The sequence below is a fragment of the Loxodonta africana genome, chromosome 21, assembly GCF_030014295.1.
Source record: "Loxodonta africana isolate mLoxAfr1 chromosome 21, mLoxAfr1.hap2, whole genome shotgun sequence".
Lineage (NCBI taxonomy): Eukaryota > Metazoa > Chordata > Mammalia > Proboscidea > Elephantidae > Loxodonta > Loxodonta africana.
The window spans coordinates 27,005,873-27,031,956 of NC_087362.1; the positions used below are offsets into that span (position 1 = coordinate 27,005,873).

A 26,084-nucleotide genomic window follows, 5' to 3' on the forward strand; every position below is an offset into this window, starting at 1 on the left:
GTGCATTTATAATGGGCTTTGCAGTGAATGAATGTAAGTGTATTTTTTGAAAACTTACTCCTTAGCATTGCTGGAACCACTCCAGGTCCTGAGCTGCAACTTCTGTGCCCCCGACCTGCCTCTTTGTGGAGCTCAGGGTCTCTGGGCACTACACAACCCTGACTCCCTGTGGGACAAACCAGCAAAAGATCCAAGAGGCTCCTGAGAAGGGCAGCTGGGCACATGTCAGAGGTGGAGGCAGGCACCCCTCTTGGGGAATCGATATTGGGACCAGCCGGGGAGGACATAGGGGGCAGTGCCTGGGCCTGCTGCTGAGCCACAGCCACAGCTGGGAGGAGTTCCTAGGACCCAGGTCTTTGCCCCTCAGGCACACCGTGTGCTCTCACAGAATAAGGAGCAAACTTCCTATTCACAATCCTAGGTGTCCCCCTTCCCTGGGCTGGAGAACCCCTGACCTCCTCACTTGGCCTCTTCTCCCTCCTCTGGCCTTCCTGGGTATATAAGTAAGTATAAAAAAGATCCCCAATTAACCCTTAAACAGTAGGTGCCACTGCAGCTGCAGGGGTGTTGATTTCCAAGATGGGCAGACACCCACCAGCTCAGATGGAATCCCAGGACAGGCTCCCAAAGCCATGCCACCCTGAAATGTCCCCTAGGTGCTTCAGCAAGCAACCTCTCAGCCTGGGAGCGCAGCCCCAACTCAGGTCTCTACCTCTGTCTCTTTCTCTATGTCTCTGTCTCTCTAAAAAAAAAAAAAAAAATTTTTTTTTTTTTTTTTTTTAGATCTGTCTAAATCTCTCTGATTGGCTCTGTCTCTGTCTCTCTCTGCCAGTCTCTCTCACTCTCTCTCCATCTCTGTCTCTCTCTGACTCTCCCCTATCTCTGTCTCACCTCTCTCTTTATCTCTTCTCTGTCCCTGTCTCTCTCTGTTTCCATTTCTCTCTTTCTCTCCTTCCCCTTGCACAGCCCATCCCTGTGAGGCTTCCTCAGAAAAAGATGCCACAGTCATCACCAACAGTGTGTCCACCTCTCTTGCAATGTCCCCGCAGAGTGGCCCTTCTCTCTTCACCGTGGCTTTTTGCTAAGTGTCCAGGCCACCTGCACCATGTGCCAGCTCCACTTGGAGCAGCCTGGGTGCCTCAACTCACTTCATCGGCAACACACCTCCTATACAGGGGAGGATTTTGCGGACGTGGGGTGCAATTATGAGTATAAAATGGTAACAATTGAGATGGCATAGATTTATTCAGGCCCAGATGGGTGATTTTCAGACTTTCCCAAAACCCTCATACCATTTTGTGAAACCTTTTCAGGATTCAGAGAAACTTGAGAAATTTCCTTTTGTGAACCATGCTCCTGATACCAAAATCTAACAAAGACCCCAGAAAGAGAAACATGTGTTAATTTACATATGAATAAAGAGCCAAAAGTCATAAGTCAAATTCTAAAAGTCAAATTGTCTAGTTAATTAAAGAAAAATTCAACCAGGAATTAGGAACTATTTATAGTTTGTTCCAATATTTAGGGAAATGATAACCTCATGGTCAGCTCAATAGAAACGGGATGATGCACTCAAACAAACTGAAGCCCCAACAGGAGCACCGGTGCCCAGAGAAGAAGACTGACACCAAACAGACCCTCCGGACAGAGGGTGGAGGCTCCAAAGAGACAGACCCAAAGAGCCACCCAAAGTCAGACAAAGCTTCACCCCAAAACCAAAATCATGAAACTAGGTACACACTTAGAGGTTCTTTATACTTAAAAATCATCAATATTTAGAAGCAAATAATAAACTTATTTTAAAAAATCAGCAAATATGTAAAGGTTTTATGCCACTAGTATGCAAAGAACCCATAGATGCTAAGCACAAAAATAGCAAAACTCTTAAAAGAAATGGACGAAGAATATAACAAAATTGCAAAAGAAACACAAACAACTAGACAATGTTAGGAAACGACAGAAAACTTTTTATGAACAGACAGACATTCTTCAGAGAATTATTTGTGATTATAAAAACGTTGAAAGCAAACTATTGCCTAAAGAAGTCATGATGCAGCCATTAGCGGGAATGTCCTGCAAGCTTTCTCAGTTTACAAAGCATGTGAGGCAGGAGCAGAGCTCCCAGAAGAACCTTGTTTGGTGAAAGGGTTCAAAGGGACCCCATACCATGTGATGACGGGAGTGTAAATAGAACAGATGAATCAGGGAAAGGTAACTTCGAGACCAAAGTGATTTTTACTTTTGCTTTTTAGTTTAATCTTCAAAATATTTTACAGTCTGCCAGTGACTCTACTACAACAGATTAGAAGGTCCCCTAGAGAAGTTGCAGATGTGCCCTGGGCCCCAACTCTCTCGCTAGGTCCCACAGACACGTTCCTGCTGAGGGAACCTCTAGTTCCAGCTCATCTTCAGTCTGGAAGCGAGGCGTTACTCCACAATTGCCCTCCAAAAGGGATCCTCAAAGTAGCCTCCCCAATTCCACAATCTCCAGAGCAGCAGTACCAGGGACCACCCCCACCTCCAAACTTGACCCATGTGTGCAACATTCACAGAGAGCAATGCTGAAGCCCTGGCTCCGCACCAGCCTCCGGTGGCCTCTCTCCTGGTGTGAGTCCCCAGCAGGCACAGAAGTCATCTCCTGCACCCTAGGAGACTGGGGACAATTGGAGTCCATTCCATGTTTCTCACACCTCCCTCCCCAACAGGAGGTGCTTCCCAAACCCTCCCATCCCAGGCCAGCCTGGTCCCAGGCGAATCACAGGATCTGGCCCTAGCCTTGTGTCCAGAAGACAGAGGGTTCCCCATGGGCCACTGCCCCATTTCCAGGCCCTGGGTACCCAGGACATGTGTCACTGGAACAATGCTGCAGTGCGGGTTACTGCTGCTACCACAGTTACACACCCCTGCTCAAAAGTCCCGCCCAAAGCTCGAGGTACAGCACCCTAGTGTCTAGCCTTGTGGTGACCATCGACTCCCACAGGGCACACAGCTTCTGACCTACCACTCCAAGGCGGGTGCCACAGTTGGGAGACAACCGGACAAGGATGTCCCACTGATGACAATAGAAAAGGAGACTCAGCTCCTGGGGCAGCAGGGGCAGTTAGAGGCCTGCTGACCAGCTGTCTTGCTTATCTACTGCTGCTGTCACAGAAATACCACAAGTGGGTGGCTATAACAAACAGAACTTTCGCTCTCAGTCTATTGGCTAGATGTCTGAATTCAGGGTGCCAGCTCCAGAGGAAGGCTTTTACTCTCTGGGGCGGAAAGGTTCTTGTCATCAATTTTCCAATCATCTAGGAGCTTCTCAGTGCAGAGACCAAAGGATGCACTGTACTTCTAGTACTACATTCTGGGTGCCATGAGGTCCTCTGTCTCTCTGTTTGCTTCTTTCTTTTATATCTCAAAAGAGATTAACTCAAGATACAACTTTATCTTGTAGATTGAGTCCTGCCTCCTTAATATAACTGCCCCTAATCCTGCCTCATTAACATCATAGAGGTTTAACAGATAGGAAAATCATATCAGATGACAAAATGGTGGACAATCACACAATACCGGGAACCATGGCCTAGGGAAGATGACACACATTTTGGGGGGACACAATTAAATCTATAACGCCAGCTCTGCACAAGACACGTGGAACCCTCCAGGGTATTTTGATCCTTCCAATTGTGTGCACAGAGAACACCAAGAGGGTCTTAAGGCATGAGCATGCTTGTGATCACAAGGGCAAGCCCAGTCTGGTAGGCACGGGGGGAGAGGGAGTGGGGACATGCCCAGTTCATTTACACTCTTCCTTATATTTTAAAATTTTGACGCAGGCACAGATACTACATATGTAATGGGACTTTTAGTGTATGAATGTAAAAGTATGTTTTTTTAAACTTACACTTTGGCAGTGCTGGAACTGCTCCAGATCCTGAGCTGTGACTTCTTTCCTTCCCACCTGCCCCGCTGTGGAGCTCAGGGTCTCTGGTCACCATCCACCCCTCACTTTGTGAAGGAGAAGCCAGCAAAAGAGCCAAGAGTCCTCTGAGCAGGAACAGAAAGGCAGAAGTCAGAGGCGGAGGCAGATACCGCTCTCAGGCCATCAACATCAAGTCCAAGCTGGGAAGAAGTAGCGGTCAGGGCCTGGGGCAGCTGCTGACCCACACCCACAGCTGGTAGGAGCTCCTAGGACCCAGGTTTTTGCCCCTAAGGCACATCTTGCACTCTTACAGAATAAGGAGCAAACTTCCAATCCACAGTCCTAGGTTTCCCGCACCCCTGGGCTAGAGAACCCTTGACCTCCTATCTTGACCTCTGCTCCCTCCTCCAGCCTTCCTGGGGCAGGTGCTTCTGGCCTTAAGGATATAAAAGGGCCCCAAATAACCCATGCACAGTGAGGATGGGCACTCACCCATCCCGGGTGTCACTACAGTGGTGGGGGGATGATTTCCATGATGGGTAGAAACCCACCAGCTCAGGGGGAGTTGCAGGACAGGCTGGCATAGCCATATTACCCTGAAAGGCCCCCAGATATTTCAACAAGCAACCCTTCAGGCATGAAGCCCAGCCCCAAGCTTAGGTCTCTACCTCTTGGGCTGCCTTCCTGCCATCCTGCCAGATAGGGATTGGCAGGCTTGCATCACTGTGGTATTCCTGTGATGATGATAATTGTTATGACCACAGCCTCAAAATGGCTTGCAAAAACCCATCTCTACACTCCAGCCCCTCTCATGAGGAACTGCAGGCCTGACCAGGATTTTGAAAGGTGTTGTGGATTGAACTGTGTCCCCCAAAAATATGTGTTGTAAATCCTAACCCGTGTACTTGTGGCTATAATCCCATTTGGAAACGGGTTTTCTTTGGTATGTTAATGAGGCAGTAATAGTGCAGGGCATGTCTTGAGTCAATATCTTTTGAGATATGAAACAGCAGATTAAACAAGCAAATGAGTATATGATACAAGCACATGATCTTCCAAGGAACCTCGGAATAGAAGCTGAAAAGAGACAAGGACCTTCCCTCAGAACAGAAAGGTAGAGAGAGAGAAAGCCTTTCTTTAGAGCTAGAGCTCTGAATTCTGACTTCTAGCCTCCAAAACTGTGAGAAAAAAAATTTCTTTGTTAAAGCCACCGACTTGTGGTATTTTTGCTGTAGCACCACTAGATAACTAAGACAAACAGGGACACACCACCATGGATTCGGGGAGTACCACAGCCATGTGGCCCATGACCCAAACCAGCAGGTATAGCGTCATGGTGGAGACATGACTACCCAGACCATAAGCCCTGGGGAGATCACCACAGAGACCCCACTAGGGAAGTCCTTATGGGTCATGAAATAGATGGGCCAAAGCCAACCCCCAACTCAGCCTAGTTTCACTCATAGTGGGTACACTCCCACTGAGCCCCCACCCATGGAAACTGCTGGCTTTCAGTGGACAGCCCACAAAAGTCACCCCTCCTCCCTCGGGGTTGGTCAACATATCAGGGCCACAGCTGGGCATCTCATACACAAAACCCTAAAATGCCACCCCATTTTGAAGACAGGCAACAGGAAAGTTGGCTTACCCCTCGTGCCCTAGCACTGACCCAGTGTTACCAATTGCCAATCTGACACAAAGGGTCCTTGTCTTTTCCCAAGTAAGAATACACATGAAAGACAAACTTTATTTTCAGCAAGCTTTATTTTGCTTGAGTCAAGCAAAAAGAGTCAGTGGGGATCTAACCCTCCCTAAAAGACTGACTTGAAAAGGGAAGCAAGGCTGGGCTTATATGGATTCTGTGGAGACAATAGAGTAATGAATATTTAGTGGGCTTCTTTCAAGTGGTGGGTACTTCTCAGAATGGCAGTGTATGTTAATTAGGTTGCCCGTGCATCTGGAATCCAAGATGGAACCCGCTGATATTTAAGATGGCATTCTCTCAGCAGCCCTTGGCATCACTTATGGGATATTGTGCAAGCGCACTGATCTGTGGCACTACATCGCTGTCTTTGGAGGGCTAAGGAAGTTGTTAAAAATCAATCACACTTTGTTCTCTGTGCGTGCAGAAGCCTATAAAGGGGGAAGGGACTAGAAAAATACTAAGAAGGAGACAGAAATTCAGGGGTTGTTTCAGCCTTATTTTATGTCAACAGAGGGTGGTTCCTGTTTACCCAACTTCTAGATGGTAATCTTTTTTTTTTTTTTAATAATTTTTATAAGTGAAAGTTTACAAATCAAGTCGGTCTCTCACACAAAAACTCATATACACCTTGCTATACACTCCCAATTACTCTCCCCCTAATGAGACAGTCTGCTCTCTCCCTCCACTCTCTCTTTTTGTGTCCTTCTTGTCAGCTTCTAACCTCCCCCCATCTCCCCTCTAGGCAGAGATGCCAACCTAGTCTCAAGTGTCCACCTGATCCAAGAAGCTCACTCCTCACCAACATCCCTCTCCAACCCATTGTCCAGTCCAATCCATGTCTGAAGATTTGGCTTCAGGAATGGTTCCTGTCGTGGGCCAACAGAAGGTCTGGGGGCCATGACCACCAGGGTCCTTCCAGTCTCAGTCAGACCATTAAGTCTAGTCTTATGAGAATTTGGGATCTGCATCCCACTGCTCTCCTGCTCCCTCAGGGGTTCTTGCTGTGTTCCCTGTCAGGGCAGTCATCAGTTGTAGCTGGGTACCATCTAGTTCTTCGGGTCTCAGGATGATGTAGTTGCTGGTTCATGTGGCCCTTTCTGTCTCTTGGGCTCGTAATCACCTTGTGTCCTTGGTGTTCTTCATTCTCCTTTGATCCAGGTGGGTTGAGACCAATTGATACATCTTAGATGGCTGCTTGCTAGCGTTTAAGACCCCAGACGCCACTCTTCAAAGTGGGATGCAGAATGTTTTGTTAAAAGATTTTATTATGCCAATTGACTTAGATGTCCCCTGAAACCATGGTCCCCAGACCCCTGCCCCTGCTACGCTGGCCTTCGAAGCATTCAGTTTATTCAGGAAACTTCTTTGCTTTTGGTTTAGTCCAATTGTGCTGACCTCCCCTGTATTGTCTGCTGTCTTTCCCTTCACCTAAAGTAGTTCTTATCTACTATGTAATTAGTGAATATGCCTCTCCCACCCTCCCTCTCTCCTCCCTCTTGTAACCACAAAGGAATGTTTTCCTCTCACTTTAAACTATTTCTCAAGTTCTTATAATAGTGGCCTTATGCAATATTTGTCCTTTTGCAACTGACTAATTTTACTCAGCATAATGCCTTCCAGGTTCCTCCAAGTTATGAAATGTTTCATAGATTCCTCACTGTGCTTTATCGAAGCATAGTATTCCATTGTGTGAATATACCATAATTTATTTATCCATTTACCTATTGATGGGCACCTTGGTTGCTTCCATCTTTTTGCTATTGTAAACAGTGCTGCAATAAACATGGGTGTGCATCTATCTGTTCTTGTAAAGGCTCTTATTTCTCTAGGATACATTTCAAGGAGTGGGATTGCTGGATTGTATGGTAGTTCTACTTCTAACTTTTTAAGGAAGCGCCAAATCAATTTCCAAAGTGGTTGTACCATTTGACATTCCCACCAGCAGTGTAGAAGTGTTCCAATCCCTCCACTGCCTCTCCAACATTTATTATTTTGTGTTTTTTGAATTAATGCCAGCCTTGTTGGAGTGAGATGAAATCTCATTGTAGTTTTGATCTGCATTTCCCTAATGGCTAATGATCTTGAACATTTCCTCATATATCTGTTAGCTACCTGAATGTCTTCTTTAGTGAAGTGTCTATTCATATCTTTTGCCCATTTTTTAATTGGGTTATTTGTCTTTTTGCAGTTGAGTTTTTGCAGTATCATGTAGATTTTAGAGATCAGGCGCTGATCAGAAATGTCATAGCTAAAAACTTTTTCCCAGTCTGTAGGTAGTCTTTTTACTCTTTTGGTGAAGTCTTTGGATGAGCATTAGTGTTTGATTTTTAGGAGCTCCCAGTTATCTAGTTTTTTCTTCTACGTTCTTTATAATGTTTTGTATACTGTTTATGCCATGTATTAGGGCCCCTAATGTTGTCCCTATTTTTTCTTCCATGATCTTTATCGTTTTAGATTTTATATTTAGGTCTTTGATCCATTTTGAGTTAGTTTTTGTGCATGGAGTGAGGTATGGGTCTTGTTTCATTTTTCTGCAGATGGATATCCAGTTATGCCAGCACCATTTGTTAAAAAGACTGTCTTTTCCCCATTTAACTGTTTTGGGGCCTTTGTCAAATATCAGCTGCTCATATGCGCATGGATTTATGTCTGGATTCTCAATTCTGTTCCATTGGTCCATATATTGTACCAGTACCAGGCTGTTTTGACTACTGTGGCAGTATAATAGGTTCTAAAATCAGGTAAAGTAAGGTCTCCTACGTTGTTCTTCTTTTTCAGTAATGCCTTATTTATCCAGGTCCTCTTTCCCTTCCATATGAAGTTGGTGATTTGTTTCTCCATCTCATTAAAGAATGTCCTTGGGATTTGGATCGGAATTGGATTAAATGTATAGATCACTTTTGGTAGAATAGGCATTCCTATAATGTTAGGTCTTCCTATCCATGAGCAAGGTATGTTCTTCCACTTATGTAAGTCTCTTTTGGTTTGTTGCAGAAGTGTACTGTAGTTTTCTTTGTACAAGTCTTTTAGATCTCTGGCAAGATTTATTCCTAAGTATTTTATCTTCTTGGGGGTTACTATAAATGGCATTGATTTGGTGATTTCCTCTTTGATGTTCTTTTTGTTGGTGTAGAGGAATCCAACTGATTTTTGTATGTTTATCTTGTATCCCGATACTCTGCTGAACTCTACCATTAGTTTCAGTAGTTTTCTGGAGGATTCCTTAGGGTTTTCTGTGTATAAGATCATGTCATCTGCAAATAGAGATACTTTAACTTCTCCCTTGCCAATCTGGATGCCCTTTATTTCTTTATGTAGCGTAATTGCTCTCACTAGGACCGCCAGCACAATGTTGAGTAAGAGTGCTGATAAAGGGCATCCTTGTCTGCTTCCCAATCTCAGTGGGAAAGTTTTCAGGCTCTCTCCATTTAGGATGATGTTGGCCGTTGGCTTTGTATAAATGCCCTTTATAATGGTGAGAAATTTTCCTTCTCTTCTTATTTTGCTGAGAGTTTTTAGCATGAATGAGTGTTGAACTTTGTCAAATGCCTTTCTTGCATCAGTTCATAAAATCATGTGATTCTTGTCTTTTGTTTTATTTATTTATGTGGTGGATTATATTAATTGTTTTTCTAATGTTGAACCATCCCTGCATACCTGGTATGAATCCCACTTGGTCATGGTGAATTATTTTTTTGAGATGTTGAATTCTATTGGCTAGAATTTTGTTGACGATTTTTGCATCCACATTCATGAGGGATATAGGCGTATAATTTTCTTTTCTTGTGTTGCCTTTACCTTGTTTGGTATCAGGGATATGGTGGCTTCATAGAATGAGTTTGGTAGTATTCCATCCTTTTCTATGCCCTGAAATACCTTTAGTAGTAGTGGTGTTAACTCTTCTCTTAAAGTTTGGTAGAACTCTGCAGTGAAGCCATCCGGACCTGGGCTTTTTTTTGTTGGGAGTTTTTTGATTACCTTTTCAATCTCTTCTTTTGTTGTGGGTCTATTTAGTTGTTCTACCTCTGTTTGTGTTAGTTTAGGTAGGTAGTGTGTTTCTAGGAATTCATCCATTTCTTCTAGGTTTTCAAATTTGTTTGAGTATAGTTTTTCATGGTAATCTGATATGATTCTTTTAATTTCTGTTGGATCTGTTGTAATATCTCCGTAGATGGTAATCTTTTAACAGCTCTTTTTTTCTGCCAGCACAGTTAATCCTATCTGCTCACCAGCTGTGCAGTCACTGGGCCTCTTGGTCATACTTCTCTGCCTTGCACACCACCCTGCCCCACCTGACACCCTGCACCCCACATATCCCAACACCCCATGCCCAGCCGGCAACAGGCTGGGGTGAGAACTGACTCTTGCAGCTTACAAGGAGGGTGGGTGAGGCTGAGTGGTTGGTTTCTTTTTAGAATTCTTTCTCTAAGTTGAAAGTCTAGGTGGATGGATCTAGGAGGGGCCCCAGATTGGAGCCATTGAGGGCTGGGGTGTCCAGTGGGCCTTTGGGCACTAAGCAGCACCTGCCCACTGGCCCTGGCCCAAGAGGGGGCAACTCCAGGGCCCTAACCAGGGGAGTGCCCAGGAGAGGTGTCTTAGTTATCTAGTGGTGCTATAACTGAATTACCACAAGTGGATGGCTTTAACAAAGAGAAATTTATTTTTTCATAGCCTAGTAGGCTTTTTTATTATTATTATTTATTTTTTTAGTAGGTTAGAAGTCCAAATTCAGGGCTTCAGCTCCAGGGGAAGGCTTTCTCTCTCTGTTGGCTCTGGAAGAAGGTCTTTCTGGTCAATCTTCCATTGGACTAGGCACTCCTCTGCTCAGGAAGGCTGGGTCTAAAGGACTTGCTCTGCTCCTGGTGTTTTCTTAGTGGTATGAGGTCCCTACTCTCTGCTAGCTTCCCTTTCCTTTTATCTCTTGAGAAATAATAAGTGGTGCCAGTCCCACCCCAGGGAAATGCCCTTTACATTGGATCTGGGTTGTGACCTGGTAAGGGTGGTACAATCCCACCTGAATCCTCTTTAACAAAAAATTACAATTACAAAATGGAGGATAACCACAGAATACTGGAAATTATGGCCTAACCACATTTGGGGGGGGGGACATAATTCAATCCATGACAAGAGGTGACAGTTCTGGCAGGACTCTGGACAACCAGTTCTAAACAACCAGGGCCTGGCATGGCCCCTTTCCTGGGGGCAAGTCACCCAGGGCCCCTGGACTAGCCCGTCCTTCTATGAGGCATGCCCCTCACTGGACCTTCCCTGGGACCCAACCAAAGACCATGCTCACACTTCAGAAACAAAGAACCTTCTGGAAATGGCCATCACCACTCCCGAGTCTCTCCCTGGGCACTGGTCAGCTGGTCCATCCAGCATGAGAACTACCCACAGACTTCCCCAGGCAGCCCTCCTGCACAGACCCCACCCAAGGGAAGGAAGTGGGGGGACCCGCTCTATGCACCTTCACCCCCATGATCATAGCCCCCAGGTTCTGGACTCCTACCTACCCTGAAAAGTACAGTGTCACCTAGGCCCATTCCCAGGGGCCAGGAGTACAGGGGCTGGGCCAGCCTGTCAGCCTGCCCCATGTGCAGAGAAGACCACTAAGCAGAGATCTAGGGCACTGGTTATCTGTGCCAGTTGAGCCCTCCCAGGAGCCTGGAGCAGGGCAAGGGCCCAGGGACACAGGGTTTTTTTTCAAGGACCCTCCCATTGAGTAAATATGACTACCACAGTGACAGGCGCAGTAGTAAAAACCTGCCTCTCATCTCCCAGGGCACCATAGCCAGAGCCAGCACTAGACTCAGGGAAAGAATCCATCCTCCCCTTAGCCAGGAGCTTCCAAGCCACCTCACTTCTCAGCCTGCACTCAGACCTTAGCCACCCTCTATACCATTATGTGTGTGGCCAAAGGAAGTCATCCAAGATAGGAGAAAGCACCAGGCACCTCACCTCCGTTCATTCAAGCTCCCCTGGGGAAGACACCCAGCAGCCAGAGATCACTGTAGCCCACAGGGCCAGGGGCTGACACAGGGAGGCTGAGGCCTTGTTAGCAACACTACCCTAACCCCTGAGGAAGCATTGTTCGCACTGACCCTCAGTGGACATGACTGCAGCCAAGTGCCCACCCCAACATGAAGGAGCCTAGAAAAGGTAAGGGGAGTCAGCGTCAAGTCTGCCTGGAAGCCTCCAGAGGATGACAGAGGAAACAACCCTGCAGCTGGGCTGGTAGTCACTGCACAGAAGTTGCTGAGGGAGCATGCTGGGCAGGGCTCCTTTGGTCAGGAACGGATCCCTAGCCTGTCATGGATACCCACCCACTGAGGTCTCCAGAAGCTTCTCCCCAGAAAAGGGGTAGTGCAGGGCTCTCTGTACAGTGGTGTCTTGATGAGGTCACCATCAGGGACACTGTGCTGGAAATCTGCCAGCCCCCAGGTAAGGGGGTCCCAGAGCAGCCCCTCCAGGAGCTGGCCCCATAGGAATCCCTCCTCAGCCATCTAGACCAGGAATCAGGCAGAGTTACATCGGCCTGAGCTCAGGTGGGTCTTCATGCAGTTCCTCTAACATTCGCCCAGGCTTTCCCTCCTCCTCTCAGCCCAGTACCAGAGCCCTGCCACCTGGCATCCAATCCTCCTTACTTCTCTCTGTCATCCGTCCCAGCCTGTCCCAGGCCTCCCCAGGCAGCGCAGGATGGATAAAGTTCCAACCATGCTGCCTATGGCCCCTCAGGAGGACCTCCACCTTCCTGAGGTCAGCCAGTGCAGCCTAACTGCCATTCATTGTGTCCCCATTCTCATGTTCCCCCATGCCTCCTCATTGTTAGCCTCACCCTTAGACATCCAGGAACCCTGACAGCCTGAGCGCCTTCTCCCCACCCAGCCCACAAGCTAGCCCAGCAGCTCTGTCCACGGATCAAGACTGGCCACCTGGACCCTCACTGCTTCTGTGGATGCAGCCAGGCTACCCCGGCTCTAGCCCCATCCCTTGTCACAGAGTGTCAAGCTGTGGTAGACGACTATGACTATGATGATCACAGTGGCACCAACCATAGCAGCAACAACATGATCCACACAAGCTCCAGTGCCTCCCAGACCCTGGGGTGGAGGTGGAGGGAGGGCAGTTGGAGGGTACCCCTCTGTAAGCCTAGCCACCTAGATGGAGGGGATAGCTGTGCTTGAGATGGGGACTCCAGTGATGACCACAAGGGCCCAAGTATGGTTGAAGTGGCCTGGGACTAGGCAAAGGGTGAGGGAGGCCTGGGGCTAGTATCAGGTGTGTACACGATTATCCCCTCATCTTCTGCCAGTCTGATCCACAAGGAATCCATCATCACCCTCTAACCAAATTGAGTCATGAGCAATGAAGGGCCTGAGTAGGCTCACCCAGACTGCTAGGGAGGCAGCTGAGAGTCCCAGCTGCTGGCCCAGGCCATTCAGACAATTCCTGGAGACCAAGGACTCTAAGCCATGAGTCTGGAGATTGTGCCCCCACAATTTCCCAGGGGGCCTCCATCAAGTCCCCATTCTCTTTCCCTGGGATATCCTTCCCCCCCATACCACCGACAGCTCACCCTCCCAGGGGCACCTGGCCCAGCCCTCTGAACCCCTCTGTGGCCATCCAGCCCCTGCGGGAGCAGGTGATATTGTCTGGGTACTTATCACTGTGAGTGGTGGAGTGCTACTAGTTACCACAGGGCCATGCGCCTGTTCAAAATCACATGGCTTCTGCCAGCAACTTTGATAGCTAGGCCTGGTCACAACATGCTGTCCTCCCAAAAGTCCCGAAGGTTGGAAGCAGGGTCCCCTCTCCATAACAAGGCTCGGGAGCCACAGCCACAGGCCTGTCAACAGCAAAGACTCTCACTCACTGCCCAACTAGGAGGCACCCATGCAGGAGAGGGCTCTGGGTATCCACCTCCAGCTGAGCTGAGTGGTGCTAAACCCCCAGGCCTTGAGGCCCTAGCTTCCCCAGCGCCAGCCCTAACACTTTGGAGAAACCACACACTGCTTTGCTCAGCTGGACAGTCTAAGATCACCCTTCCCCTGGCCTGCACTGGCTCCTAGTCTGACCTCACTGACTTTCCTGCCCCTGAGCAAGGGCAGCAGCAGACCCAGGGCCTCTGAGACTGTGAGGCTCTTCACTTCCTGGTGGTGGCTAGCGTGAGCTCTTGTGCAGGGAAGGGTGAGGTCTTGCTAACTGGGCCTCAAGCAACATACCCCACCCACCACCTCCCACACTGAACTGCCAGACTCTCGTCCACTCAGCCCCCTGAAGGCCCTGAGGCCCCACACTGAGAGCTCAGAGCTGTCAATACCCCAAGACTCTGCTCTGCCCAGGACACCTCCCCAACACAACCACTGCTCACAGCCCAGCCCAGAGGCCACAGAATGGCAGAATGAAGGCATACGCAAGCCTGCTCCACACCAGGGACACCACACCAGAAAGTGCAGAGAGGAATGTCTGGGCAGAGAGAGGTGCTAGAGGCCTCTGGTTTGCCCCATGTCAAGCCCCAGCGCCTCTTACCAGAGTGCCCCCATGCACCCATTCACTTGCCCCAGGGCACCACAGCCTTCAACTCTCCTTTCTCCTTCTGCTGTCTTCTCCTCCTTCTCTCAAATGGGAAGACCCAGGAAGCCATGCCAGATGGGGGCACAGAAGCTGGATCCCCAAGATTTGGTATGAGGCTCTACCACTGTGATACTACAGTGGTTGCTACAACTCTGGCTGATTTCCCAGCAAATACCAGCCAAGATACCTGCAGCTGGAGACTGGGGAAGAACCCATCCCCACCTCCCTTCCTAGCCCTGGGGGTGGGGTCTGTCTCAGGTCCCATCTCCTCCACCCAGCACCTGGTCAGGGCAGCAGTAGACAGTGATGCTGGTGGGGGGGGGGGGCCCTGGGAACTAGGGAGGTGGGCTTTGCCGGGGATGATCCTTTGCTTTCCTCACCCCATTCCGGCCCCCCCTTGTCTCTTCCCATGGGGCTCCCGGGGCCCCTGAGAATGAGGGGTCCACACTCTGGACAAAAGGACATTCTCTCACAATGGGGTTATCCCTGTAGTGGCTCAGGCCAGAGCCAAAAGACCTTGGGGGGGTCCCCTCATTTGGTAGCCAACATAGCCAGGACCTGGGGTGACAGACCCCTTTGGGACAGCAGTGTGGAAGCCCAGAGGGCCTAGTGACAGCAGAAAGAGGGACACCAAGTCACCCTGACCTGGACTCTAATCATGGTGCTGTGACCCAGATTGCCACTCCGTTGCAGTTCCCTCCACTATGCAGCCAGTGGCAGATTCTGATCTGTGCACTGACTTTGGAGTCTTGGAATTCTGGAGAACAGCCCAGGGCTGAGGGTCACCCACCCAATCCTGTCAAGGCCAAAAAAGGCCAATATATACCCAGGAGGGCATCCCTGGCGAGACCCAGCAGAATTTGTGCAGTTCCATGACACAGTGGTTATGGCTGGGGCAACAGTGACACACATCTCACACAAAACTCACCCAGTGGCCTCCATGACTAGAGAGGCTCAGAGCCAAGGCCGGAGAGCTGGTCAAGACCACTCCCCATGCAACCCTCCCTGGTGCCCAGACCTGCAGGCAGCAGAAGGTACAGAGGGATTCTGTGCTGCCCTGTGTCAAGGTAAGTATAGTGGGAGCTACCACTGTGCAAAAGACCCCACCAAACACTATCCTGGCAGCCAGTGGAGGAACAGAAAGAAAAGCCAGTACAGAAGCACTGAGCCCTGCCAGGCTCTGACACTAACCCCACCCTAATAGCCTGGACCCTGAAAGGAGCATCGATTCATGGTGAGGACTAGGAAGCATAAGCTGGGGAGGAAGTTCTGGGGAGTGGATTGGAGGAGTTGTGTCCACTACGGGGCCAGATCTCAATCAGGGTCATAGACTCCTTTCAGGAAGCCAGACAGGGCCACAACAGTGAAGGTGAAGTTCATCTGATTAGGGGAACTTCCAACAGAACATAGCCCTAACCCAGTCTGAGCCGGGAAGCAGAAGTGTGCTGGGAAGGCTGAGCTGGGAGCCTCCCTGGGGAGCCCAGGTAGGTGGTAGATCCTCCCACACCAGCAGAGTCCTGCACCCCATCCACCTATTTGTGCTTCAGCCTAACTGCAGCCTAGTCAAGCCCACTGCCCTCAGCAACAGTGGGGAGATCATCCTGGCAGCCAGGTCTCTGTGGAGCCCCCACTGCAGCCTTTACCTCTCCATGGCCCTGAGTAGGTACCTGTCCAGGCTTTTGAAATGTCACACCAGTCAATCAATGTCCAGGCACCTCTTTGTACAACAAATGCACAGTGGAGCAGCAGGAGGTTCATCTGGCTGGGTGGATCAGGGCCCAGCCCACTCCCCATGCTACCTCCATGTGTGCTCACCAACCTTTTTCTACCATATCATCACTGTGGCCCAGAGCCTGTCTTCTACAGCAGGAGCTGGTGCCCCGCACAAGAAGGGTGCTCAGGGCATCACTCACTATGTGCCTTTCCTGCGTCCGGATGGGCGAGCTCCAGTCAAGGGTAGGGGGCCTGTAGACCTAACAACCTGTAGTCCAGGTCAACAATGGCCTTGGCCACTGCAGGGTTATGTCGGCCTCCAGCCACCTCGGCTTCCCTGGGAGGCTAGTGCTCAGCCAGACCTGTGGTGCACCTTGGGCAGCAATGCAGTCCCACAACCAGGCCCCTCACCACAAAGGAAGCTGATAAACTCTAGGCCAGCAAGGCTTCAGAAATTAGCTCTAAGGCATCAATTTTCCCTTCATGCCCCTTCTTCTGGCACTCCTTCTCCCCAGACCTCCAACCCTTCCTGCCCTGCCTTTCAGCCAGAAACCTCAAATTCCTGTGGCCCCGGCTCTTCCCCCTCCACTTACACACAGTACATGGAGATTTTCAAATGCTGCTTTTAACATAAAGATAGGATCACCCTGGGTATTTCTCTGCAACTTGTCTCTCCCAACCCCCCCCCCCAGTCACCCCCAAGGCCACAATGCTTCATTCATTCAGTAAATATTCTAGCACCCCTAGTGCATGGCAGGCCCTGAGAGGCCAGGACAAATGCTTTCTGACTCCTGGGATTTATATCCTGAGTCAAAAAACAGATGACCATCATAGCAGTGCAAACATAGCATGCATGCAATTTGAGACCAGGAAGGAAACTCAGGGGATCTTGGAAGTGGATCATCAGGACATAAAACACAACCTAACACATTTAAAAGAATAAAAATCATTGAAGTATGTTCTATACCACAATGGAATTAAACTAGAAACTGTTAACAGAATGATAGGTGGGAAATATCAAAATATTTGGAAATTAAACAACACACTTCTCAATAACACATGGGTCAGAAGTGAAGTCTGAAGAAAAATTTAAAACTACCTTGAACTAAATGGAAATGAAAACACAACTGATCAAAATGTGTGGGATACAGCAAAAGGAGCGCTTAGAGAGACATTTATAGCATTGAATGTATATGTTAGAAAAGAAGGAAGATATAAAATCAATAGTCTAAGCTTCTATTTTTTTTTAATCAGAAAATGAATAACAAATTAAATCTGATATAAGCAAAGAGAAGATAAATAATAAAAATAGAGCAGAAATCAATAAATTTGAAAATAGAAATTTATTATAAAAAAATCAATGAAATCAAAACAGGCACTTTGAAGACATCAGTAAATTTGATAAATCACTAGCAAGGCTAACCAAGAAAAGAGGAGAGAAGAAGTAAATTGCTATACTAAAAATGAAAAAGGAGTCATCACTACTGATCCCATTGACATTACAAGGATAATAATGGGATAGTATGTACAACTCTATGCACACACATTTGATAACTTAGATGAAATATAACAATTCCTTGAAAGAGGTTTCTACAGGGGCCCCTGCCCCATCAAAAGGCTCCAGGCACCCAGGGCGTGAGGGACATCCTAGGTTTGGTCCTGAACCTGCAGCTTGCAGCAGAACCAACCTCAGGAAGGATGCGATACCCTAATGGCTCACAGTTCACTCAGCCAAGAAGGACACAACATAAAAGTTGGAAACATCTTGAGATCCCAAAGCCCTTCTGCAGCAGGAGGGACCAAAAGCTGTACAGGCCTGGCAAGCAAACCACCACACATGCGCAGGATCCCAGCAGTGATTTGTTCACCCTGGAGTTCCTCCTCAGCAACGCTGGAGCCCCCAGCACTCACCTGGGCCACACGTAGCAGCCATGGAGAACAGCTCTCTCTTGGCTCCCAGGGGGATGACTGGAGTCATCTCTCCTCTCCTGAGTTCCATACCAAAACCTCTCTGTACTCTGGAAATCCCCACTGCAGAGGGTGGACAGGACATTCCCAGGCAGGAGGATTATGTTGGGGCATGTGTCACAGTGACAATATTGCAGTGGTAGTTACTGCAGATACCACAGTGACACAGCACCTGCCCAAAAGCCCCACACAAAGCTCTGGATGCAACACCCTGGGGTGCAGCCTGGTGGTGCCCATGTACTCCCAAGGAAGACATGGCATCCGACCTGCCACCCACCCAGGAAAGTAGAAGTTCAGAGACAATGGGACAAGGATGTCCCACTGATGACAACAGAAGAAGAGGCACTGCTCCTGCGGCAGCAGGGCCAGTTGGAGGCCTGCTGACCAGCTGGCTGATTACCTACTGCTGCTGTAACAGAAGTACCACAGGTGGGTGGCTTTAACAAACAGAAGATTATTCTCTCACAGTCTAAAATCTGAATCAGGGCTCCAGCTTCAGGAGATGGCTTTCTATCTCATTTGGCTCTGGAGGAAGACCGCTGTCATCAATTTTCCTGTCTAGGATTTTCTCAGCATAGGAACCCCAGATCAAAATGACACGGTCTGCTTCTGGCACTACTTTTTTGGTGGCACAAGGTCCCCCTGTCTCTCAACTTTCTTCTCTCTTTTATATCTCAAAAGAGATTGACTCAAAATACAACTTAATCTGGTAGATTGAGTCCTGCCTCATTAACACAATGTCTCTAATTCTACCTCATTTACATTGTAGAGGTAGGATTCACAATACATAAGAAAATCACATCAAATGACAAAATGGTGGACAATCACACTGGGAACCATGGCCTAGCCAAGTTGACACACATTTTTGGGAGACACAATTCAATCCCTAACGCCAGCTCTGCACAAGCGAGGTGAAACCAAGGCATGTATTCACCTTGGTGTTGTGATCTCTCCTCGTGTGTGCACAGAGAACACCAAGAGGGTAGCAAGGTGGGCTCATGCCTGTGATCACAGGGGAGAGCCCAGCCTGGTAGGCATGGGGGAAGAGAAGGGACATGCCCAGTCCATTTACACTTTACTTTATATTTTAAATTTTTCACCAGGCACAGCAGTGCATTTGTAATGGGATTTGTAGTGAAGGAATATAAGTGTATTTTTCAAAAACTTACTGCTTGGCAGTGCTGGAGCTGCTCCAGGTCTTGAGCTGCGACTTCTGTCCTGCCCACCTGCCCCTCTGTGGAGCTCAGGATCTCTGGGCACCATCCACCCATTACTCCATGAGGCACAAGCCAGCAAAAGAAGTAAGGGTCCCCTGCAAAGGAACAGCAAGGTGCAAGTCCAAGATGGAGGCAGGTGCACCTCTCCAGGCATCCACATGGAGGCCAGCCTTGAAGGACATAGGGGGCAGTGCCTGGGGCCACTGCTGACACACAGCTACAGCAGGGAGGAGGTCCTAGAACCCAGGTTTCTGCCCCAAGGCACCCCTTGTGCTCTCACAGAATAAGGAAGAAACTGAATTCACTGTCCTACCTGTCTCCCTTTCCTGAGCTAGAGAACCCCTGACCTACCTTGGTCTCTGCTTCCTCCTCTGGCCTTCCTGGGTCAGGTACTGCTGGCCCTGAGAGTATAAAGGCCCCAAGTAACACATGCACATTGAGGATGAGCACTCAACCACCCTGGGTGCTGCTGCACTGGCTGAGGGAGGTTGACTGATACTGGACAGACACCCACCAGCTCAGGAGGAGTCCCAGGACAGGCTAGCATAGCCATGCCACCCTGAGAGGCCCCCCAGCTGCTTCAGCAAGCAACCCCTTGGAAGAACCCAGACCAGAGCTCAGGTGTGTACCTCTGGGGTGGCCTGCTTGCCATCTAGCCAGAGGAAAATTGGGGACGCACATACACCGCAGTGGTATTACTGTGATCCTCGTATCTGCTGCAGCCACAGCCTTGCAAAAACCCATCCCTAGGCCCCACCCCTTCCCACCAGGTGCTGGGGACCTGCCTAGGATTTTGAAGGATTTTTTTTTTTATGGATTTAATTGTGTCCCTCAAAATATGTGTTGTAAACCCTAACCCCTATACCTCTGGCTATAATTCATTTTAAGAATGGGATTTCTTTGTTATGTGAATGAGGCAGTATAAGTGTAGGATGTGTCTTGAGTTAATCTCTGTTGACATATAAAAGAGTACATTAAGCAAACAAAGAAGTGCATGTTACAAGCCACATGGTCTTCCAAGGAACCTAGGAATAGAAGCTAAAAAGAGTCAAGGACCATTTCTCAGAGCCGAAAGACAAAGAAAGCCTTCCCCTAGAGCCAGTGCTCCGAATTCGGACTTCTAGCCTCCTAAAATGTGAGAAAATACATTCCTGTTTGTTAAAGTCACTCACTCATGGTATTTCTGCTATAGCAGCACTAGATAAATAAGACAAGCAGAGACACACCAGCATGGATTTGGAGGGATACCGCAGTGTCTCAGTTACCTAATGCTGCTATAACAGAAATACCACAAGTGGACGGCTTTAACAAAGAGAAGTTTATTTTCTCACAGTAACGCTGGCTAACAGTCCAAATTCAGGGTGTCAGCTCCAGTAGAAGGCTTTCTCTCTCTGTCAGCATTCTCATCAATCTTCTCCCAGACCAGGAGCTTCTCAGCTCAGGGATCCCCGGTCTAAAAGACGCGCTCTGCTCCCAGCACTGCTTTCTCGGTGGTATGAAGTCCCCCTGTCTCTCCGCTCCCTTCTGTCTTTTGTATCTCAAGAGATTGCCTCAAGACACAATCATATATTGTAGGCTGAGTCCTGTCCCTCACTAACACAACTGCCACCCATCCTCCCTCATTAACATCATAGAGGCAGGATTTACAACATATAGGAAAATCACACAATACCCAGAATCAAGGCCCAGTGAAATTGATACACACATTTTTTTTTTGGGGGGGGGGGCGCATAATTCATTCCATGACAAACAGCCATGCAGCCTATGATCCAAACCAGCAGGTAGAGTGTCACAGTGGTAACAAGGCTCCCCTGAACCCCAAACTCCTGGAAAGTCACCACAGAGACCTCCACAGGGAAGTCCAAATGGGTCATGAAACAGACAGGCCAAAGCCAACCACCAGCTCAGCCTAATCTCACTCACAGTGGGTACTCTCCTCTTGAAACACCATCCCACCCCAAGACCATTGTCTGCTGCCTTCATTTGAACAACCCACAAAAGTCCCTCCCACTTACTCACAGTTAGTCAACATATCAGGGCCATAGCTGGGTATCTCAAACACACCATTCCCCAATCCCTTCCCCCCCCCCGCCCTATTTTGGACAGAGGCAACAGGAAGATAGGGTTGCCTCCGGTACTCTGGCATTGTCCAGCCCTGTAGTCACTGGACCTCTGCCCTTCATGCCACCGCGTCCCCCAGACACCCTGCACCGCACACCACCTAGCACCGTATGCCCAGCCAGGCAACAGGTTAAGATGAAAATAGACCCTTGCAGCCTATGAGGAGGGTGGGTGGGGCAGAGTGGTATGGTTTTAGAATCCTTTTTCCTGGTGGAAAGCCTGGGTGGGCAGCTCAAGGAGAGCCCCCAGGTAGGAACCATTGAGGGCTGGGGTGTCCAGCGGGCCTGTGGGCACTAAGCAGCCTATGCCCACTGGCTCTGATGCTTGAAGGGGCACCTCCAGAGCCCTAACAAGGGAGTTGCCCAGGAGAGGATACAATGCTGGCAGGATGCTGGAAAACCATGTCTAAGCAGCCAGGGTCTGAAATGGCCCTTTTCCAGAAGACAAGTCGTGCTGGGTCCCTGGGCCAGCCTGGACTTCTATGAGCCATGCCCTTCAGTCAACTTCCCTTAGGAGCCAACCAAGGACCATGCTCACACTTCAGAAACAAAGAACCTTCCAGTAATGGCCTGACATGTGCATTGACTTTGGAGTTCGAAACTCTGGAGAACAGCCCAGGGTTGAGGGACACCCACCCAACCCTGTCAAGGCCAGAAAAGGCCAATGTTTGCCCAGGAGGGCAACCCTGGCCAAACCCAGCAGAATTTGTGTAGGTCCATGACACAGTGGTTATAGCTGGACCCATAGTGACACACGTCTCACAAAAAACTTACCCAGTGGCCTCCAAGACCAGAGAGGCTCAGAGCCAAGGCCATGGAGCTCCTCAAGCCCATACTCATGCAGCCTCTGCCTGGCATCCTTCTCCAAAGCCAGTGGCAGGTACAGAGGGATTCTGTGCTACCCTGTGTCAAGGTGGATAAGGTGGCAGCTACCACTGTGTGAAAGACAAAGATAAAAACAGGACCCCCACAGAATATAGATGGACAACTGCCAGCAGGGTGGGGTTTAGGCAGAAAGGCCAGAGCTGGAACACTTAAGCCCTGCCAGGCTCTACACTAACCCCACCCTAAGAGCCCAGGCCCCACCTGGGCTTTGCTTCATGGTGAGGACTAGAAAGCATGAGCTGGGGACAAACTCCAGGGGAGTGAATTGAGGGGTACCTCCTGTGAGGCCTGAGGTCAACCTGGGTCATAGACCCCTTTCACGAAGCCTGACAGGGCCAGCAAAGTGAAGGTGAACTTCAGATGATATACAATCTTCCAACAGAATGCACCCCATGGCTTGGCAGAGTCAGAGAGGTGGAAGTGTGCCAGGAGGACTCGGCTGGAGACATTCCTGAGGAGCCTGGGTAGGTGGTAGATTCTCCTACACCCCTACCCTGGGAAAAAGCCTGCAACCCTTCCACCTATTGGTCCTTCAACCTACCTGCAGCCTAGCCAAGCCCACTACTCTCAGTACCAGGGAGGAGATCATCCGGGCAGCCAGGTCTCTGTGGAGCCCCCACTCCAGCCTGTTCCCTTCCTTGGCTTTGGGTAAATACCTGTTCTGGTTTTCTGGATGCCACACCAGTCAGTCAGAATCCAGGCTCCTCTTGGAACATCAAGCGCACAGTGGAGCAACAGGAGCTCATCTGGCTGGGTGGGACAGGGCTCAGCCCACTCCCCATGCTACCCTCAGGTGTGCTCACCAACGTGTTTCTCCCATATCATCACTGTGGCCCAGAGCCTGTCTCCTACACTAGGAGCTGGTACCCCACACGAGAAGGGTACTCAGGGCATCACTCACCAGCTGCCTTTTCTAGGTCCTGATGGGCCAGCTCCAGTCAAAGGAGATGGAGGCCTGTGGACCTGACACTCTGGGCTCCAGGTCAGCCCTGGCCTTGGCCACTGCAGGGTCATGCAGGCCTTCACCCGCCTAGCCCTCCTTGGGAGGCCTGAGCTCAGCCAGACCTGTGGTACCCCTTGGGTAGAGAGGCAGCCCCACCTCCAGGCTCTAGGCCCCTTACCTTCCACACACAGGAAGCAGATAAGCTCTAGGCCAGCAAGGCCTCACAAATCAGCTTTAAGGCATCAGTTTTCCCTTCCTGCCCTTCCTTCCCTGCCTCTCAGTCAGAAATCTCAGCTTCCTATGGCCTCGGCCCTTCTCCTCCACTTACGCACTGTACATGGAGATTTTCAAATGTTACTTTTAACATAAAGATAGTCTCACCCTGAATATTACTCTTCAACTTGTTTCCCCCACCACGGGTCAACAATATATTTCTTCATTCACTCCCAAAGCCACAATATTTCATTCATTCAGTAAATATTCTAGCACCACTATTGCATGGCAGGCCCTGAGAGACCCGGACAAATACATCTTGTCCCCTGGGGTTTACAGCCAGATACAGATAACCATCACAGCAGTGCAAACATCTGCATGCATGCAATGTGAGACCAGGAAAGAAGCTCAGGGAGTCTTGGGAGTGGATTCCTCAGGACATAAAACACACCTTAACACATTTAAAAAAATAAAAATCATTAAAGTATGTTCTAGACCACAGTGGAATTAAACTAGAAATCAATAACAGAAAGGCAGCTGGGAAATATCAAAATATTTGGAAATTAAGCAACACACTTCTCAATAACACGTGTCAAAGGAGAAACCTGAAGAGAAATTTAAGAATACCTTGAACTAAAGGGAAATTGAAAGACAATTTATCAAAATGTGTAGAGTGCAGCAAAAGGAGTGCTTAGAGAGAAATTTATAGCATTGAATGCATATGTTAGAAAACAAGGAAGACATAAAATCAATATTCTAAGCTTCCATTTTAGATTATCAGAAAAGGAAGAACAAATTAAATCTGTCATAAGCAAAAAGAAGTTAAATAATAAAAATAGAGCAGGAATCAATAAAATTGAAAACAGAATTTAATTGAAAAAAATCAGTGAATCCAAAAGCAGGTTCTTTGAAGAGATCAGTAAAATTGATAAATCTCTGGCCAGGATAACCAAGAAAAGAGGAGAGAAGACACAAATTACTAAGAACAAAAATAAAGGACTCATCACTGCTGATACCATGCACCATTGAAAGGATAAGGAGGGGATACTGTGAACAATTCTAAGCCCATGTATTTAATAACTTTGATGAACTACAACAAATTCCTTGAAAGACAAGGGTTCTGCAGGAGCCATTGCCCCATTCCTAGGGCCCTGGGCACACAGGGCATGAGTGACATCTCAGGTTTGATCCAGAAGCTGCTACTTCCAACAGACCCAACCTCAGGAGGGCCCTGGGCACACAGGGCATGAGTGACATCTCAGGTTTGATCCAGAAGCTGCTACTTCCAACAGACCCAATCTCAGGAGGGATGTAATGCCCTAATAGCTTACAGTCCACTCAGCCAAGAGCGACACAGAACACCAGATGGAAACAGCCTGGAGCAGGAGCACCAATAGCTGCAAAGGCACCGGCAGGCAAACAACCTCACACTCTCAGGACCCCACTCAGCCATTTGACCAGCATGGGGCTCCTTCTCAGCCACAGTGGAGCCCCCAGCACTCACCCAGGCCGCATACAGCAGCCCTGGAGAACGCTTGTTTCCTGGACCCCAGAGGGCTGGTCAAAGTCATCCCTCCTCACCTGAGCTCCGTACCAAAACCTCTGGAACTCCCAGAATCCCTGGTGCAGAGGGAGAATGGTGTTGTCCCAGGCAGGAGGATTCTGTGAGGGCATGTGTCACTGTGACAATATGACAGTTGGGGTTATGACTACTACCACAGTAACAGAACACCCACACAAAAGTCCTCCCCAGAGATTCTGGTACAGCACCCTGGGGTGCAGCCTGGCAGTAACCATCAACTCCCACAGGGCAAAAAGTATCTGACCTACCACCCAGCTATGAATGCCAGAATTTGGAGACAAAGGGACAAGGATGTCCTACTGATAACAATAGAAAAGGATACCCAGCTCCTGGGGGATCAGCTGCAGTTGGAGGCCTGCTGACCAGCTGTCTGAAGCATCTAGTGCTGTTGTAACAGAAGTACCACAAGTGGGTGGCTTTAATGAACAGAAGCTTATTCTCTCACAGTCTAGTAGGCTACAAGTCTGAATTCAGGGTGCCACCTCTAGGGGAAGCCTTTCTCCCTCTGTGGGCTCTGGAGGAAGGTCCTTGTCATCAATTTTCCTGTGGTCTAGGAACTTTTCAGCACAGGGAACACTGGTACAAAGGATGAGCTCTGTTCCTTTAACAGAAATACCACAAGTGGGTGGCTTTAACAAACAGAAGCTTATTCTCTTGCAGTCTAGTAGGCTACAAGTCCGAATTCAAGGTGCCACCTCTAGGGGTAGGCTTTCTCTCTCTGTGGGCTCTGGAGAAAGGACCTTGTCATCAATTTTCCAGTCGCCTATGAGCTTCTCAGTGCAGGGACACCAAGTCCTAAGGATGTGCTGTACTTCTGGCACTACTTTCTGGGTGGCCTGAGGTCCCGCTGTCTCTCTGCTTGCTTCTCCCTTTCATATTTCAGAAGAGATTGACTCAAGATAAAACCTAATCTTGTAGATTGAGTCCTGCCTCATTAACATTACTGCCTCTAATCCTGCCCCATTAGCATCATAGAGGTAGGGTTTAGGACACAAAGAAAAATCACATCAGGCAACAAAATGGTGGACCATCACACAATACTGAAAACCTTGGCCTAGGGAAGTTGACACACATTTTTGGGGGACACAATTCAATCCACAGCAACAGCTCTGCACAAGGGAGGTGGAACCCAGGAAGGTATTCACCATGGTGTTTTGATCCTTCTGAGTGTGTGCAAGAGAACATCAAGAGGGCCATAAGGCAGGACCCTTCCTGTGATCAAATGGATGAGCCCATTCTGGTAGGCATGGGGTACAG

General features: G+C 48.8%; 1 protein-coding gene and 1 gene segment (V, D, J or C); one reads left to right on the forward strand and one right to left on the reverse strand.

Moving 5' to 3' along the window:
- LOC104846689 (immunoglobulin heavy constant gamma 1-like) overlaps nucleotides 1-26,084 on the forward strand; it is an 868,336-nt gene that overhangs the window by 354,884 nt on the left and 487,368 nt on the right.
- The window catches only part of LOC111752811 (uncharacterized), a 355,617-nt gene continuing 330,266 nt past the window's right edge, over nucleotides 734-26,084 (reverse strand). For 2 of the 5 annotated variants that reach the window (XM_064273603.1, XM_064273604.1), the window contains 2 exons: nucleotides 19,037-19,179; nucleotides 734-4,032 (listed from right to left, as the gene is read on the reverse strand). In XM_064273603.1, coding sequence (XP_064129673.1) covers nucleotides 3,991-4,032; nucleotides 19,037-19,179 — 185 coding nt within the window. In that variant the 3' untranslated portion in view covers nucleotides 734-3,990. Of the gene's footprint in view, nucleotides 4,033-16,607; nucleotides 19,180-19,435; nucleotides 19,486-26,084 lie in introns of those variants that run through there. The other 3 variants (XM_064273601.1, XM_064273602.1, XR_010318810.1) reach the window with 3 other exon arrangements.